General features: G+C 35.3%; 1 protein-coding gene across 8 annotated transcripts in view; it reads right to left on the minus strand.

Moving 5' to 3' along the window:
• DOCK7 (dedicator of cytokinesis 7) overlaps nt 1–19,517 on the minus strand; it is a 198,004-nt gene that overhangs the window by 7,817 nt on the left and 170,670 nt on the right. For 4 of the 8 annotated variants that reach the window (XM_054574119.1, XM_054574101.1, XM_054574084.1 and 1 more), the window contains 8 exons: nt 17,924–18,082; nt 17,161–17,261; nt 15,794–15,986; nt 13,985–14,128; nt 7,996–8,127; nt 6,459–6,473; nt 415–540; nt 29–118 (listed from right to left, as the gene is read on the minus strand). In XM_054574119.1, coding sequence (XP_054430094.1) covers nt 29–118; nt 415–540; nt 6,459–6,473; nt 7,996–8,127; nt 13,985–14,128; nt 15,794–15,986; nt 17,161–17,261; nt 17,924–18,082 — 960 coding nt within the window. Of the gene's footprint in view, nt 1–28; nt 119–414; nt 550–6,458; nt 6,474–7,995; nt 8,128–13,984; nt 14,129–15,793; nt 15,987–17,160; nt 17,262–17,923; nt 18,083–19,517 lie in introns of all 8 variants that reach the window. The other 4 variants (XM_054574129.1, XM_054574110.1, XM_054574092.1 and 1 more) reach the window with 1 other exon arrangement.

Raw genomic sequence — 19,517 nt, forward strand, 5'->3', positions numbered from 1 at the left:
TGTATCATTACAGTCTAATCAGCCATACCTTGTTAGGGTCTAATTTACACTTGTCTACAGGATTAGAATCCTTGATTACTTCAACCACATCCTCTCCAAATCTTTCTCCATAAAATCCCTACAATAAAGAAAAAAATCTTTCACATGAAGTTAACAGTATTAGAGAATAGAGAAGGCCTCTGAGAAAGACTCCTGAGCAAAATTAGCTTTTGTACAGCCATGTTAATTTTTACTGTTACCATAAAAGATTTGAAATATTTCAAAGAGTTTATTGTAGTTACCAAAATTCCTTATAATCTATGGGATTAGTTTATTTGGCAGGATCTGGATAATTAAATGATTAGATCTGGATCTGAAAGTCTATTCATCATTGCAAGTTAATGATGACATTATGTGAACCACCACAGCATTCACCTCCAGTCTGTGAGATATCTCTGCAAGTTTGGTTATTGCGGGCTCCTTGTAAACAAATTCCTGTTCGTCCAAATCCCCGAACTTGGTTCCATAAAAACCAACACGAAAATAGGTGCCAAACATCCGCTTACCATCCTAGGTTTAGGAAAATAAAGAAACTTTAATATGAAGTCTTTTTGTTTTTCATGTTATGTTTAAATTACTGTAGTATAACATTCCTGAAACATTGCAAAGAGGTTTGATTCAAAATTACATTTTATTACTTCTCAGATGAAGATAAAAAAAGCAAGTAATCTTTCTTTTTTCATAATTTCTAACAAATAACATCATATAATTGGGTTCTCACCAACTGAATAAATCACTTATGGTATATGCTTTTGAAGGTTTGTACCACATGACTACTTCATGTTGGTTTATGTTTTAAGTCCATACACTTGAAATGAATTCACTTATTTTCCTTATTGCAAGAAAAGATGCTTGGTATAATGTAAACTGTGTCTTACGTGTCTTGAAATTAGAGCATACTACATAAAAACACTAGCATTTTTAGTTAACAGCCTTATATAATCCCTTTACATATATTAAATCAGATATAAAAGTTAGGAGCCAAGTATAGCACCTGGCATAGAGTAAGACAATGAGTAAATGTCCAGACCATTCAGAAGCACTAAAGCAAAAATTTACAATCAGTATCCCTGTGCCAATAAAAGTATTTTTATTTGGATGAGTAACTAAAAATGGAATACAAAGGAGGAAATGTAAGACTTAAAGATAAAAGGAAAAAAATTGAGAAGAGCTGGTTATCCTACAGTCCCCAAACTACCCGCTGCATACATTAACCACACATTCATTTCAAGTGTGAAGTACTCTAAGTCACTTTTAACACATTTGGAAAGAAATTCCTTCAATAAAGATAAAATAGTTAGAACCTTTCTGTGCAATTTTTCCAATTTAGATACAAAGGTATTTCAGAAGGATTTTGTAATGGCTCCTACATACACAGATACATAAGTATTTAAGCCTAATCTGTCACTTAGTTTTCTTATACGGCGTTCTTATTGAAAAGGCAAAATGGCATGTAAAATAAGTCACAAATGTCACAGATAATCAAGCAAAATGGGGAACTCTGATCCTTAATTTACCAGTTTTATAATACAAAAAAAAAAAAAAAAGAATAAAGAATACAGTGACTAAAAATACCCTACATTCTTGTCTAGAAGAATTTGTTTTTTTAAAGTCTTTGGAGTCAAAGAAAGTTGAGGTTTATAATTTAAATTTTTCCACAAGTGATCTTATTTCAAAATTCAACAGACAAAAATTCCTCTATAGCAAAGGAAATCTTTCTAGATAAATGTATTCAACCAAAATTATGATTAAAACCATCAACACACTAATGGAACAAGATAACAATAGCAAATTTTGACATAATCGAGGAACAAAGAAAGCACTACAAGGAAAATAAGAGATATTTGAGAAAACTAATGCTTCATGATTGTTATTTTTAAAAAATATCATATATAAATATTTTTACAAATATTAAAATATTTGTACTCCTCCCAGAGGTTTCCAATTTGAAACACTATTTCAAATATTCAATATTGTGGCCTTGTAAATATTTGAAAACAATTATTACAATTTATCTTCTTTAGCTAAACTTTCTAGCTCTCAGTCATCTTCATATGACAGTAATTAGCATCCTGTTTGCATTTTGTTTGTTTTTCAGTGCCACATTTTAAAGTGTGGCATCTCAGAAAGAGACACATTATTGCTATGATCTGATCTTGGCCGAATGTGGCTCACTGCCTCCCTGGGCCTGGACTTGCATTTTATTAATGCACCTTAAAAGTGAACTACTGAGCATCCATTTACTTTCCACACTAACATTCAGTTTGAGGAAAGACACTGAATGCTTATGATATGTTAGCCACAATTTATCAGTAATAGGAATATAAAAATAAGATTTGGCTCCTCAAGAAAGTAAAAAAAAAGAAAGGTATTCAAATAATTACAATACAAAGGGTTATGTGCTATAATTAAAAAGTACGAAGAAACAATCCTATGGGAGCCAGGTCACAAAGGTGGTGACACACAGACAGGGTCCTACAACGCACAGACTGAACCATGGATGTGGGAGGACAGGAAAGGACATTGCAGCAGAGAAAGAAGGAACAGAAAAATACAGGTCACGAAACAGAATGTATGTCAGGGAAACCATCCATTCACATATTTAAGTGCCTACTATGTGTGAGCAAATTGTTCTGGACAGTTGTGATGAGTCAATGAACAAAAAAAGAGACAGAGGGTGGTCAAGATAGGTCTCATCATGGAGGAAGGGAGAGTTATTCCTGTGGATCTCTGGGGGAAGTGGGTTCCAGGCAGAGCACAGAGCAGGTGCAAATTCCCGAGGGCAGAAGCCAACCTAATGAGTTTGGGGAACAGGAAGCTGGCCATGTGCCCAAGCAGATCAAAGAGGGAACTATAGGGAGTTGCCAGACCTGAAAATGAATGTGTGTATACTAAAGTGGCTGAGGCAGCAGCAAAGGAAACAAAGTTAAGAGTCTGAGTAGATTGATATTTTCAATTTGGAGTTCTCTAGTGTCAAACCACAGACCCTATCAGGTTCATGAAAGCATAACACATAGCTTCATCTGTAGGAAAAACATCACTTCATCTTAATTTCCTTTTCAGAGCTTTGGAGCACAGGCTGATATCTGTCTTTCCTTTGAATTTTTAAAAAATCCACTTTCCTATAATGTAGCCTATGTTTTTCTAACATTATCTTCCTTTAGTGTTACAAACTCTTTTTAAACTGAAACTATGTCCCAGACAAGAAAAACCACCTATTCATCTATCCATATCTCCAGTGGTTGAAATCTCTTATGACAAATATATCTTAAAGCTGTTCTAGTTTTTTAAATCTGTATTTCATAAGAAACACTCTGTTGAGCCGGTTATATTTTTCCACAATGACATTATTTTTATAACTTCTTTTATCCTCAGCCAATTGTTTTCCACTATGCTTCCTTCGAATTAACTGATTTCCATATAAGCATACCACTATTTCATACAGTGGTAATTCCCTTCTATTAGATCTATTCACCTTAAAGAACACTTTCACTTTTATCAGTTTATTCAGCCACAGATCTCAACATGGGAACAGAACACCTCTTAGATTTTATTAACCAAATTATGTTAGGATTTCCAGTAATAGTAAAAATAATGCTGATAATAATAAATGTGATAATAAAAATAATAATCTCCAACATTTTTTGAGTACTTAGCATGTGGTAAACACTGGCAATCCACTTTACATGCATCATGTCAATTCTTATCACAACATTGAGCTGGATGCCATTATTTCCTCCTTTATTTTAGGATAAGGAAAAGTAACTTGTCTGAGGTCACACTTGGAGACCATACTGTAGTGGAGCTGGGATTTAAATCCCAATATATTTGACACCTTAGACCGAGTTCTTAATAAGGCTATATAATCCACATACTCTATAATGATATACAAACACTAGGACATAAGTATATATACCATCTTACACTTCTCTGATGTTTTCCTTGAGGATTTTTGAGAATTTCCTTGAGTAATTATTTGGTATTTCTCTCCTATGTTTTGTCTTCCTCCATCTTATTACACTGTCCTCTACTGTAAGTACAAATTGTCTGCTTCTGAATACAAATTGATCACTATTTTTTAAAGAGATAAATGTATCTTTTACAAATGAAATGCATAAAATATGAAGTTATAAAAATTTCCATTCAGAAATTCAACATTTTTTTTATAAAATATTATTTAAAATGCAATCATAGCAAATGATTAAAGCACACTTTATTTTTGATTATTTTAAAAATAGACTGGGGAAAAGAAAAGAATAAAAGTGAACAGTAAACAGCCATCAAGGTACTGAAACAGGCACAGCAGATTAACAGCCACCATGATCCATACACGAAGGGTTCGTGATTTGCTATTTTGCATGGTAAATGCTTTACAAATTGCTAAGTGTCAAGTTTTAGAGTTACCTTTTACATACAGTATACACAAACCCACACACATATCCCGGAAAAACCTTGCCAACCGAAACAATTTGTACCAAATCAAGGAGTGAAATGAAAAATGAAACACATTGCTAACATATACACGCAGAAGGCTTTTCCTATAAGTCAGAGTCATTCTACAATGAATCACTTATTTGAACTGAATTTAAACCCAGTGAGAGTTCTTTGAGACTGCCAGGAAATTAGCTAGGAAACATAGTTTTTTAGAAAAAATGAAATTACTGAAGTTTTCCAAGTCAAAAAGAAAAATATTCACAAGATAGAAACTTACCACAATAGACAATAATAAAAGTAGGGAGTAGGGTCAGCAACCAGGGTCAAGAGAGAAGAGAAAACAGAAAGCATTTTAATTAAGGAAATTTCAAAACAAATAAGCAGCAAATGGTAGCAAACACATTTTTAAAATGCAAGCATCCATTTAAGTTTTACAAGGAAAAAAGCAAAAAACAAGCGTGCAACAATCTTAGAAGCTACAAAGCTAAAGGTCCAGTGAAAAGTAGTGACAAGATATAAACAAGAAAATAAAGTCTGTGTGATTTTTACCATGCAGTAAACATGATGACAGAATGATATTAATGTCATAACCAGTGAAAATTATACCTTTCAGGGGTCGATTTAGCATCAAGCAGACTAGTAATAAACTGCTCAGAGGTTTCCATATGTCTTCTTTTATGCTTATTTTTCAACTAATTCCATTTCATGATAGGAAATCCATTAGGAACTTTATCACTCATAGATAACCATGGCAAGACTCATTATTTATATATGTCTTAATTGAGATCCAGAAATGAAGGATTCTATAGTAGGTATTAATAAGATCATACACATTTAATCTGGAGGATTAAGGTGGACATAAAAGTACAAAAGCAAAAGGTGGGAACCAATTCAGAAATGGAAGAAAATGCAGTAGTAACATTTATTCATAAGGTTTTCTATTTGGGTCCCAAAACGAGGATTGCAATACAAAACCAGAGAAAGCCTAAGCTGTTTAGTCAACATAAACTTGACTTCCAAGTGAAAGGCAAAGCAGACAACTTTACAAGTACACCTCGCTTTAAAAGAATCTGATTTATTAATACCTTGCTTTACCTCGTCAAAAATAAATTAAAACGCATTTTACAGAATTCTTTACAGAAAAATTTAAAACAATGGCAATCAATTTCTTCCTGGCATTTTTCAGGTAAGATTTGACTTATCTATAATTTTTCATGAGCCTAATCACTTACAGCATAAAAGGAAGCGCACGTAGTTTTCATTAAACACTACCTATCAAACACTGTCAGAATATAAGGTTCAAATTAAATTTTCAGCTCTTTCAATCGCTTTATCCCTCCCCCCAATAAAATTTAAATGACAAAAGTGAATTTCTTCCCTCAGCAGTGCTTATACTCAAAGTGAAGTGACTCATCAATTCTAAGATGCACATTTTTTGGCCCACACTTTAACATCTCTGTAGCTGGCATTCATCTTTCAACTGATAGGACGTTGTGGTTTAATACAGAGGTTTCTGTTTTCTTTATTAAATGTACACAAAAATAATGGGATGTCTTACAGTTGGTGGCATCTTAGAGCAGATGAAGTACAGTACTTTTTATTTACACCTCTGAGCAATAACATATAAATCGACCTCTGTAAAATGAGGTGAAACAATATGGTTAAAAAAAGAAATCCGTGTGTAAATGTTGATGAAAGAAAATGCTTCACAGGATAAAAACAAACTAACGTGATGACAAAGTGGCTCATTTACCAAAGAATCTCATTAGTGTAACATGGATTTCCATGCACTACCTACACCTCTTAATAATAAACATTTAAAAATAAGGTACAGTATTTTAACAAAATTTCTTTGGTTAATGAATTCAGTTGATAGCAGACAGCAACAGAATGCCCACAGCTAGCACATGTGGGTAAAGCATTGGCATAAGAAATCTGATCAAATCAATCTATTAGTGTCTTTAACTAACTAAAACATTACCTACCTCCCAGCCAGTACTCTGTATAATAAAAAGTAAAAAAGGGCAGGTCATAAAAAAAAAACTGTTTAAAAAGAACAAAAAAAGGCCAAAGGAAGTTCAGTAGTGTAAAGACACCATACACGATAAATTCTTCTCCATAAATAGAAGACACTAGGGTATTTTTAAAGACCATATTCTTCCACTTTTAAGATATCTGATAATTTTATAAATTGCTTTTTCAAAATCTAATAGCTAAAATTTCACCTTTTAAAAACTTTAAAAGTGAAAGTACACATTTTGGGGGAAAGAAAGCCAACTGCTTGTTCCATATTTATACCTAAATTAGATCTCTCACTAAACTCAGCTGCACTTCAATGAAATACCCAGGGTAATTGGAATAGAAATTGCAATTTTGCTCAAATGCCTTTTGTACAAACAGATGAAAGTTTCTTGAAATCTGCTCGCTCTAAATATTCCAGACCTGACCTGTATAATTTGCAGTTTACAGCTTTAGAAGCTTTGACAGCATGTGTATAGCTAATTATAAAAAGACCCACCTGTTATGATCATGAATCCTAGTAAATCTTTTGTAATTTCAATATTTTAATAGATGACAATAAAGTTCTGGCATAACAGTACAGCAACTCTATTTTATGACTATTGAAGTCTTTAGATTATATCAATTCATTTAGAACAGCCTAGTCCACGGCAAGAAAGCAGAGGTCAGGCTCATAGACAGTAAAGTAGGACTAGTACTGAATACAAAAGTGGATATTCAATTTTCCACTTCCTTTTTAGATGATGGCGGTAGCAGGTAACAACACGGGTAGCACAGGAAAGGCAACAGTACAGTGGAGAAGAAGGCTCAACAGCATATTTCAGACTATTTAAATGGAGCCAAGGATTTAGTTTCAGGGACATCAACTGCTAATAGTCTAATTAGTTTTTAAACCAAGTTTATCTTGATTTTAATTTTTGTAATATGTGGATTCTATAAACAAGTACTGAAATCATACTATTACCATTGAATAAACATAAGACAACCATTTTATTCATTATATTCATATTAGAAATATGTCAAAGATGATTGAATGGAAACATCTAAGAAAAACGGTTAAGTCCAGTTGAAATCACAAAATATTAGGGGTTTATTAAACTTTCATATCATGTAATAAAAAATAAACTTAAATATAAAAACTTTTTGGCAGCAAAAGAATAGAAATCAATTTAAAAATCAGATTCATAATTATAACTCACTGTGAAACAGAAAATAACTCTAAATTTAAAAAAAAATTTGGCAACTAGTATGAATTCAAAAAAAGTGGAAAAAAAAGAAAAGCTATGTAGGAAGTTTATGATGATTTTTAACTACTTTAGATAAATTCGTTTTTCTGTTAATGAGCCTTGCTTTGGTTCTGAACCATCATTTTGACACTGTTCATTTGTAATCTGATTAAAATGGTCATTGCATGGGATCTAGTTTGACATCCGTACAATGCAATACTAACGCTTTCAGACAGTTTTCTCCATTTACACTGAAGCTAGAAATTGCAATCGTTACCTGATGAACAATTTTGCTGAAAGCTTCTTGAAGTTTACCATGAATTGTGGATAGTTTCTTTGCATCTCGATTAGCTTCATGAATAGGAATAAGTACTTTGTAAACCTCGTTAACTGCTTCATACATGCCAGCCTATAAGAAAAGATATTGCTTTCTTTTACTTCCATAAGTAAATATTTACAATTTATGAATTCACAATATTTCTGCTAAAGCAATCACTAAAGCTTTTTCAACAGCACATAAAACAGTACTAATTTTTAATTTTACTAAAGCTTAATAAAACATTTTTACACAATATATTGTCTCCTCGAGATGGATGGATATACATGTAAGTTTGAGTATGTGCATTTTATATACATACACACATATGTATATTTATATTTCTATTAATTTGAATTGAACATTCTGTGTCTATCTACCCAGTAATTATTTCACTAAGGTAAATGTGTGTATGTGTGTGTACTTATATATGTATACAAACTTTTGCAGAAACTAATTCTGAGCAGAGAAATAAAAGAAATCCAATTATTATACTGGTGACAGAAACAGATATCAGATAACATGTGCCACCTTCAAAACTAAAATTTTCTAACTTTTCCAAAATATTAAATTGGCCCAGGAAATGTTATTGGAAATCTAATAAGGAAAAATAACTGATCTTTAGAAAGCATGAGAAAGTCCTGAGCCATCCTATTTTATTCCACTAGCGGCTAGTTGGCCAGTGGTGGGTCAGCAGTTGCTCTGGTTAAACTCAGTGAGTGACGAAATGTGTTGGTACCACTATTCCATTCTCTTGTCCATAATCCTGAACTGGTGACTGTAGTGAGGGAAGAGAGAGATGTTTTCCAAGAGTTGTTAAGTTTCCATTGCCTCACAAAACGGCAAACATATTTTCCCAAGGAAATAAACATCTGGTTGTTATATTTTCTAGTCAGTTCACAGAAGTATGTTTAAACAATCATGTAGCTGTAACAGTGAAATATATTTAGTGTAACTAAAATGTCTCAGTAATTATTTTAATTAAGATTAAATAGGTTAATTGAAAAAGAATGAAGTTCATAATTACATGCTATTTATGTAAAAGAAATTCTGTAATATAGGTTACTGTACCACAACCTAAATTTACGACTGTGAATTATTAAAATTACAAACACACACAGAGTGTACAAACATACACAGAGTGTAAATTTATTAAAATATTCTATTAATAGCAAAAAAAACCACCCCAAAACCTTTTCCCCTGATAGTTCAAATCAGTTATACTGAAACTCAAGAGCAGAGATCCAGGGGAAGTCAGGACAGTCAAGGTTCTCAAAGACAAAAAAATTTTACAGTGGACCAATACCAAACATTCTTAGAGTCTAAGAATTATTATATTTAAATGAGCTGGTTCTAAGTGCCAGTAAGGGTGAAGAGGAAGGGAATAGCAAACACACTATTATTTACCTGGAGCCATATTACATATACTAACTCATTTAATCCTGAGAACATTCTAATGAGGTAGGTACTATTATTAGACACATTTAATGGGTAAGAAAAGTAAGGCATTGATAGGTGGAGTAATTAGTGTCAAGTAACGTGGCAGAGCCAGGATTTGAATTCTGGCTGTACGCCTTCTAAAGCTGTACCCTTAAGCAATATATTGCAAGGCAGAGTCGAGGCCAAGAGAGGAAATAACCAAATCCCAATAGTAGTACAATGGGGAAGGAGAGCACCATTGCCTGATACCTCAAGCTACCGTCTTATGTTAACATGAACCTCACTGTTTTTAAACCTTGGCTGGGACACTAAACACTGAGGAGAAAAACCACAGAAAGTAGGTGACCCTATCACCATGGTTCAAGGAAGGGACTTGGCTAGCTATCTTTCCTGTCTTGGATAAACATCCCAACTTGAATCCACATGACTACTCAATTTTTCACATACAGATGGGGAGGGACAGGACTGGGGTTAAAGCAGGTCGAACAGATCAAACCAGGGATCTAGGATGTAGTTCATGAAGTTCCTGATAAGGAAGCTCCGGGCCCCCAAAACCTACCTAACAGGGCAACCAATAGGATCAGTAACCATAACTTTCCTGAGTACCAGGGCAATGCCCAACACGCTCAGAAAAAGATTCTCCCTTTCATCCAATAAACACGCTCTACATCTAGAGCCATGTCAGGAACTTAAATTATCTAGAGTCTTTTTCTTTTCTTTTTTTTTTATTGCTAATGCTGTTACAGTTGTTCCTGCTTTTTGCCCTTTGCCCACCCTTTCCCCTCCTGGAGCCAATCCCCGTAGTAGTGTTGTCCAAGCCCATGCATTGGGCAGAAATGTTCTCTGGTTAATGTCTTCACCATCTTTCATCCTGTTCCCTGGTTTCCAACAGCTGTCAGTCTGTTTTATGTATCTAAACTTCTTTTACTATTTTGTTCATTAGTTTATTGTGTTCAGTAAATTGCACATATAAGTGAGATCATGTGATATTTGTCTTTCACTGACTGACTTAATTCACTTAGCATAATTTTATCCAGGTCCATCCATGCTGTTGCAAAATGTAAGTTTCTTCTTTTTTACTGTTGTGTAGTATTCCACTGTGCAATGTTCTACAGCCTTTTTATCCACTCATCTACTGATAAACACTTAGGCTGTTTCCATATCTTGGCTAATGGGCAAAAGACCTGAATAGACACCTCTCCAAAGATGACATGCAGATGGTCCATAGGCATATTAAGAAATGTTCAACATCACTAATCCTCACAGAAATGCAAATTAAAACCACAATGAGACACCATCTCATACCTTTCATAATGGCTATTATCAATAAATCAGCAAACAACAAGTGCTGGCAAGGATGTAGAGAAAAGGGAACCCTAGTTCACTCTTGGTGGGAATGCAGACTGGTGTAGCCACTGTGGAAAACAATATGGGGTATCCTTAAAAAAATTAAAAATGGAGCTCCTTTTTGACCCAGAGATTCTACTTCTGGAACTATAACCCAAGGATCTTGAAACACCAACACAAAAATATATATGCACCCCTACATTTTGTTTTGCTTTTTATAAAATTTTAAAGTTTCAGAGAACGTTTGGTGGTGGAAGTTTTGTAAACCAAAACAAAGTAAGAAAAAATCTTTTGTAGATTAAGGGTTGGCCCATAAATAAGCAAATGAAAAACACTAGAAGTGATGGATTATTAAAATTAAAAAGAGTAAGCAATGATGAATCTAGGAAGAAAATTTATTCCTGTATAGTTTTTAAAACATATTTTACTGATTATGCTATTACAGTTGTCCCAATTTTTCCCCCTTTACCTCCTCCATCCAGTTCCCCTCATTCTCTCTTGCAATTCCTCCCCGCTTAGTTCATGTCGATGGATCATGCATTTAAGTTCTTTGGCTATTCCATTTCCTCTATTGTTCTTAATATTCCCGTCTATTCTGCAACTACCAATTTGTATGTCTCAATCCCTTCATCTTTTTCCTATTCTCCCCCTTTCCCCTCTCAACTGATAACCCTCCAAATGATCTCCATTATCTATGATTCTGTTTCTCTTCTGCTTGTTCGCTTGTTTTTTAGATTCAGTTGTTGATAGTTATGAATTTATTGCCATTTTAATGTTCATAGTGTAGATCTTCTTTGTCTTATATAAGTCCCTTTATTTAGCTTGGTGATGATGAACTCCTTTAGCTTTACCTTGTCTGGAAAGCATTTTATCTGCTCTTCAATTCTAATTGATAGCTTTGCTGGGTAGAGTAATGTAGGTTGTAGGTCCTTGCTTTTCATCACTTTGAAAACTTCTTGCCAATCCCTTCTTGCCTGCAAAGTTTCCTTTGAGAAATCAGCTGACAGTCTTATTGGCACTCCTTTGTAGGTAATTCTCTGCTTTTCTCTTGATGCTTTTAAGACTCTCTTTTTATTTTTAACCTTTGACATTTTAATTATGAAGTGTCTTGGTGTGGTCCTCTTTGGGTCTAACTTGTTTGGGACTCTCTCATGCTTGCTGGACTTGGTCTATTTCCTTCACCAAATTAGGGAAGTTTTCTTTAATTATTTTGCAAATGTTTTCCATTTCTTGCTCTTTCTCTTCTCCTTCCCACAACTCCTGTGATTTGAATATTGGTATTTGGAGTTGATCCAGAGGCTCCTTACTCTATCCTTGTTTTGGCGGCGGGGGGCGGGGGGGGGGGCTCTGTTTTCTTCTTCTTGTTCTGATTGAATATTTCTTCCTTCTTTATGTTCCAAATCATTGATTTTCTTTTCAGCTTCATTCACTCCACTGTTAATTCCCTGTAAAATTTTATTTCACTTAGTGTAACCTTCATTTCTGCCTGGGTATTTTTTTATGCTGTTGAAGCACCCAATGAAATCCTTGAGCATCCTAATAACCAGTGTTTTGAACTCCGCATCTGCTAGATTGCTTATTTCTATTTTGTTCAGTACTTTTTCTGGAGTTTTGTTCTTTCTTTCATTTGGGCCATATTTCTTTGTCTCCTTATTTTGGCTGCCTCCTTGTGTATGTTTCTATATATTAAGTAGAGCTACTTTGACTCCTCTCTTACTACCATGGCCTATTGTAGAAAAGCACACCCATAAGTTGGATGGGGTGTAACCTTAGGTAATCATCAGGGTGGGGCAACTTGTGGGCACCAGGTTGATGGAGTCTCCTCTGATACGGTGTCACTGCTCTGTGGCTCTTCGTGAGGAAGGGCACAGAAAAGGGACAATGGCTGCTGCCTGGCCTCTGGAGTTTTGTCCAGGACGAAGCTCTCTCCCAGCACTCACCCTGATGCCAGACACTTTTGTTTCTTCCCATATGCTACAAGTGCCCTCCCAGCTGCTGCTCTGATGCTGGAGCCCAGAGGGACTGAGTCTGGTATATGTCTTAAGTCTGTTGCGGGCCCTTTAAGAGGAGACTCCTGAGAATCCCGCAATTTCTTCTGCCACCCCAACCCCCACTGATTTTTACAGCCAGAAGTTATGGAGACTTATCTTCCTGGCACTGGAACCCTGGGCTGGGTGATCTGGTGTGGAGCTGGGATCCCTCGCTCCTGAGGTATCCCACCTTCCCCTCCTACTCTTCTGATTGAATGTGACATCTTTAATTCTTTGGTGTTGGACTTCCATACAGCTTGATTTTCTGACAATTCTGGGTGATAGCTGTTTTGTAATTTAGTTATAATTTTTGCTGTGGTTGTGCAAGGAGGCGAGCTGTGTTTACTTATTCCTTCCTCTTGACCAGAAGTTCCTAGTCAACAAATACTTAAGAGCTTGTTAAGAACAGAGTGCTGTGCAAAATAGATTGAAATGTAGTATGTGGTCTCTACAGTTCCAAGTTCCCAAGATTGCTGACACGTGTAGGAAGCAAGGCCCCAGGTCAGGACGCTCACCACCCGAGTCCAGGGTCTTCCACAGGTGCTGCAGCTGGGCAAGCTTACTGGCCGCCGCACTGATGAACGTGCAGGAATTCATGTCCAGGTCTGTGATTCACTTCTGTGGGGTGAGGACGAACCAGGACATCGCAAATCTTTGCAAGTGGCTTAAGGAAGTGGCTGGGCTGGTGGCTCCACCAGCCTGTGCCCCTTGCCCATGGGCTTCTGCCTAGTAGCCAAGTGTAGAACTAGGGGTGGCTCTGCTAGAACTTGTCAGACTTGGAGAAGACAAAAATCAGTTTCAAGGGCACATGTGTTGTGTGATGAGAATGGGGTACTCCAGGTAGGTCAGCAGCGGGTAGCCGTAGTAACAGTGGTTCTGGAGAAACCCCAGGCACCCTGCCAACTCCAGGAGCAAGCTCAGGAGGCTGAGGTCCTGCGTGCTGCGTGCCGCCAGCAGGGCGGAGATCTCTGGCAGGTTGAATACCACACACCTGTTCCTATTACAGTTCTTAAGGTGCTTAGAGAAAACTATTGTAAAGGAAAAGCAGGATCATAGGCAGAGGGAATAAATGTCCACCTCACTAATAATTCAGAGGTATGTAACTGGGGAAGGAACAAAGAAGAATTATCTACCATAGAGAAAGAAGCAGCCGCTTGTTCCAGCAATCCCACAAGTCCTGACTCAGTGAAGTACTTTCCAGAGCAGATACCTTCTTCATCCGGAGATACCACATCATCTGAAACTGCAGACTCTTCTAAAACATTTGATGAAATATTCTAGTGAGAAAAAAAAATTGTGAGATGGAATTGATTTCTTAGCATGAAAGATGTATATGGAGAAGTAACTGAACATGAAAGATAGTCATCAACGTAGATTTAAAAGGGCAGTCAATGCACAGGTAAAAGACAAAATTCCAAAAAGTTTTTGTATTTTGAAGATGGTAATAAAATGAAACACCACTGCTAGGTGACTTTTCCATCAATAAAAAGTTGTGAGAAAGAAAATTTTTAAAAATCACAGGCTGAGGAAAATACTGACATGATATAGGACATCTAAGGAGACTTAAATAGTATTTAATTTAACTGATCTTGTCAAAACTCTCTGTGAGGGAATTTAAGGCAAAGAAAATGGTTTCTTTGACTTTCCCAACATACACTGAGTTAATGGAAAAAACTCAGGTATAATAATGGCCCTTTACCCCATATGATTGGGATCAGCCACTATTTCTATAAAAGAAATGATACATACATACCTTAAATACTTTATTTTAACCTAAACATTTACAGTACACATATACTTATTTGTCCATTTTTTTTGAAGTAGGTCTAAGGCTTTTTCCTTGTGCATGGGTCTCCAGATCAGAGTTCCATGTACTTTTTCTTGGCTAAATATCTCTAATGCAACCATCATTTAGTATGTTCAGCTTTGGTTTCTTTAAAGTAGAGTAGAAACTTGAACTTAAAAAGATTATCAGCCCTGGCTGGTATGACTCAGTGGATTGAGTGCTGACCTGAGAACCAAAAGGTTGCTGGTTCGATTCCCAGTCAGGAAACATGCCTGGGTTGCAGACCAGGTCATCAGTTGGGGGTGTATGTGAGACAACCAACTGACGCATTTCTCTCACATCAATGTTTCTCTCCCTCTCTTTCTCCCTCCCTTCCTCTCTCTCTAAAAAATACATAAAATCTTTAAAAAAATTATCAAATTATCCTAGATTTTAAAATTTTCCTGAGATCTTTTATACTTGTCTGGTCCAAAATTAACTTAACGACAATTGTTTCAGAGACTCACTTTCTTTCTTTGAGACTCACTTTTATTAAGTCTTTGCAAATCATTCAACTTAGTTTTCAGAGAAACAATAACTCACCTTTTTGCATTCAGGTTTCATCAGAGGATATAATATTTAATTAAAATGTGAAATTTTCCAAACCTGGCAATAACAAGTTTTTTAAAAAAAGCAACTCAAAACTGACTCTCAGTAATCAAGGATTTCAACTAGTGAGTTAGAAGTATGTAATCCAACTATAGAGTAAACTATCACCTGAGTCATGGTATTAGTATATTTTATACACAGAATGGAGACAGTTGGTTTATCTGGTGTGTTAAGTAAAAGCCAGGTAAGAGTTTCTACTTAACTCTGATTCTCAGTATTTTGAGTGTATTCCATAGATGCCATAAAGTCCATAGCAGTATAGGCAAAGAGAAGAAACATAGGCAGCACTGTTAATTCAGAGGTAAGAACATTTGGAAAGAGAATTAACAGGAAGTACTCTTTAAAAATATATTAGTGACAGTGACGGTGAAATGTTCATTCATCTCATGAAGCACATCTTTCATCTCTATGCTCTCCTTACAAGATGAGGTAATCTAGACACTAGGGAGAAAAGTCAAAACCAAAAAAGCACATACCTTGATTTAATGTGAATCGGGAAGATTCCTACCTGAAATGTTACACACCCCACGGGAAGATATTTGCGGTCCTCCAGCATGCTCAAATATTCAGCAACAAGTGCTGCTGAGTGGACCAGGCACTGCGCAGCTTCAGCATGATTGCTGCGTTCCGAGTGTTTGCCAGCCATGTTCTGCAACCACGTCAATCGCAGGTCTGGGGAGGTCTGGTAGCCTTTGGCAATTCTAATTAGAACAGAAATTCTTCCCAATTAGTGTTTGCTTCCCAAGCTGAAGGGAGTTTAGATGGCTTGTTCAGTGTTTACCTACAGAGGTTTCTGTTATCTTACACAACCTGTTAAGATAAGTTTTTGAGTGGTATGGAAAGGCCTTTGTGTACACTTAGATAAAATAGCTGTGAGCCCATACAATGGGTAATATAATTTTTCTTGGAGGGAGGCACTGAAAAAAGAACATGCCATATTAAAATATGATCATAAGGAAAACGGTCAGTACAGAAAAACTATGAAAATTTATGTGTCCAGCCCTGGCCAGTGTGGCTCAGTGGATTGAGTCCCGGCCTGTAAACCAAAAGGTCACTGGTTTGATTCCCAGCCAGGGCACAGGCCTGGTTTGTGGGCCAGGTCCCTAGTTGGGGGTGTGCAGGAGGTAGCGGATTGATGTTTCTCTCATACATCGATGTTTCCCTCACACATCAATGTTTCTCTCACTCTCTCTCTCTCTCCTTTCCCCTCTCTCTAAAAATAAATAGATAAAATCTAAAAAAAAATTGTGTGTTCGTTATGGAAACATAGAACTTTTATATTTATTAAAGATAGCTTCATTGTATCGCCTTTATTTTAAAGACAATATTTGTTTTATTTGTGCCTTTAAAGAATTCTAAAACTCTGAAAAGAGAGGGTCATGGCAAAAAAAGAGTCTCAAGTTTTACTTACATCTTTCAACATATAATAGGAATTATAAAATTCTCACAATGTGCTCCTAGAAATATTACTCTAGGCATAAAAACATATTTAAATTCAGGAAAGTTAATGTTATGGTAAACATTAATACATGGTATTTTCTTCCTAAAGGACTGATCTTTTACATTGAAAATATGGTTCTTGGACATTCCCAGGAAATCTAGGGCACTGGACACCAAGGTGTTTAATGTGTTATGATTATTTTTAAAAACCCTCTTGTTTTTGATAATCCATAAATGTACTGAACAATTATGCACAGTGCCTAAAGAAGTCTCACAGGGGATCTGAAAAAGCAGCCTGGAAAAAGTGCATTTTGACTTTTCAATCTATCATTAGAAAATGACAATATCTGTGTGTATTTTTTTAATCCAATGTTTCCTGTGTTTTATTGATTTAAGGCCATTCTACAAGGCATAAGTGAATCAAACAAATACTACCTGTACATTAGATCAATCAACATTTCAGGGTCCTCCTGGTGTTCCTTCATTTTAACAGTGTCAGAAAGGATCATATGGAGATTGAAAACCAAATCTTGGACCTGTAGCAGAAAATTATATGAAAAACATTCTTCAGTTGTGATTCATTCACAATTACTAAATTAGTTTAGAATACATTTCAGGTGAGTATTTGAAAATTTCAAAAGAAATAATATGATATTGATATATTTAAGAGTGTGGGAATGCTGCGGTATGGTGGGGTAGGGGTACTAAACTTTGTACAAATTCCTCAGCAGACTACTGTCTTAGTTCTCTCACTGGGAAACAAATAGAACTATAAGTAGAAATAAAATATAGGGATAGCATAGATACAAGAAAAGAACACAAAAGAAAATTCTCTCCTATGTTTCTGATTTCCCCAAAAGGAAGTTTGAAGAAACTTTAGTTTTTAAGTCAAATTACTATTTCAATAATAAGTGGGGATGTTTTATCATAAAGGTTTTTTTTGGCCCACACTGCCTAAGTGTACTGTTCTTTTTTGCTACAAACAAACAGAATTACCACTTTTTATTAACCAGTGCAGGAAGGGTAATTTATTGAAACAAAAAAAAATTCAGTACTGTCTATAGCATATGATATATAGATTGAAAGAAAAATATAGGTTCCTCCAGTAAAAAACAAAGTTTAATTTATCAGTTTGGAGAAGTGTCTATATTTTTACAATACTATTTCAATTAGCAACTGAGAAAGTGGCATTTCTAACCTGATCAGGAAATGTTGTTTCCCTCAATTCCAGATCTTCCTCAGCATATGTCAATATAGTCTTCAGAGAACGTCTTAAGAATTCTTCATTAAAATTCTGAGACGTGCCCACCAAGGAAGATAGTGACATGGTTACTTGCATTTTAACCCTGGCAAAGTTCTGTAACAGAGAAATTGTCAGATTATAATTTAACACAGGAAAGTTTAAAGAAAAAAGTCTATTCTTTACTTGCTAAAAAAAAGGTTAGTTAATAAAAAATGCTACTCTAAGCATAATATTTTTTAAAAAGTAGTGAGGTATACATATTGAAATTTTAAAAAATTAAATGAATGGCCCTTGTAGTCACTCAGGTCAAAAATCTAGGAATCATTCTCCTCTCATTATTCATACTCTAAATCCCATTCACACCATACCCTCATCTGTTTTAATCTGTTCCTTCGCCATCCCCATTGCCATTGCTTCAGTTTACACTCTCATCATTTCTTACTTTTTTACTATGTATAATGTACACTCAGGTTTTTGGCCCAAACTTTCAGTAAAAAAAAAAAAATCTTTCGTTTTAACTTTTCAATTCAATTATTTATTTATATTTAGATACTTGTTTTTTGTATTGAAAGGGAATTTTAGCATTTATTTTTGAACATGTGGATATCATTATTGCTTTCTAGAGTTATACTTTTAACACATAAACATAAATAAGAAAACTAAAAACATTTATACAGGTACAGAATTAGTACTACCCATGTATAATGTGCATCCTTATTTTTCACTCAAATTTGGGCAAAAAAGTGCACATTACACATGGCAAAACATAGAACTGTAAGAACTTCCTAACTGATCTTTCTACCTTTTCTCTTATCCTCCAAGTCTGTCTTCTACTTAGCAGCAGAAAAGAATTTTGTAAAATGCAAATCTAAACATATCTCCCCTCAAAATACTCCAATGGCTGAGTATAACTTCGAGGAAAAAATTCAAGTATTAACTCAGTAAAATGTGTCAAACTATACGGTGGGACAAGAGGACAGTAATAAACAGAACAAGTATCTCCCCTACAATAGCTTAGTCCAGCCCTTTTCAGTTACAACTTTGTCTTACTACTCTCTCTTCCAGACATAACCATCAAGGAGTGCTAAAAAAGTATCTTTTTTCCCTGTTTCCTTCTTTGTCTCCATGCCTTTCTAATTATGTGCAAAGCTCTATTCACCTACTTATCCATCTGGTTAGGCAATTCTTCATCCTCAGTTCAAGCATCTCCTCCTTCTGAAAACCCATCCCTGAGTGCATAAGCTCTTTTTCTCTGCGCTCACGCAGTTATTCCAGTGCTAACCTCTCACTGTATTAACAACAGTAAACACTTACTCAGCATTTGCTCAGTGTTAGTTACTGTTATAATTGTTTTACTTCATATTAATTTATATAATCTTCACAAAACCATCTGAAGTAAGTTCTTATGACCATTATTAGAGGAACATTACCTGTTCATTTCCTTTCCCACTAGATGCTAAGGTACCTGAAATAAAGGACTGTCCTTTTACCTGTTTGCCCAATGCTTACTTGAGTACATAGCACACAATTCAATACTTTGTCATCATTG

This window comes from Pteronotus mesoamericanus, unplaced genomic scaffold (assembly GCF_021234165.1).
Source record: "Pteronotus mesoamericanus isolate MK-2021 breed Mesoamerican mustached bat unplaced genomic scaffold, CSHL_Meso_final contig_105, whole genome shotgun sequence".
Taxonomy (NCBI): Eukaryota; Metazoa; Chordata; class Mammalia; order Chiroptera; family Mormoopidae; genus Pteronotus; species Pteronotus mesoamericanus.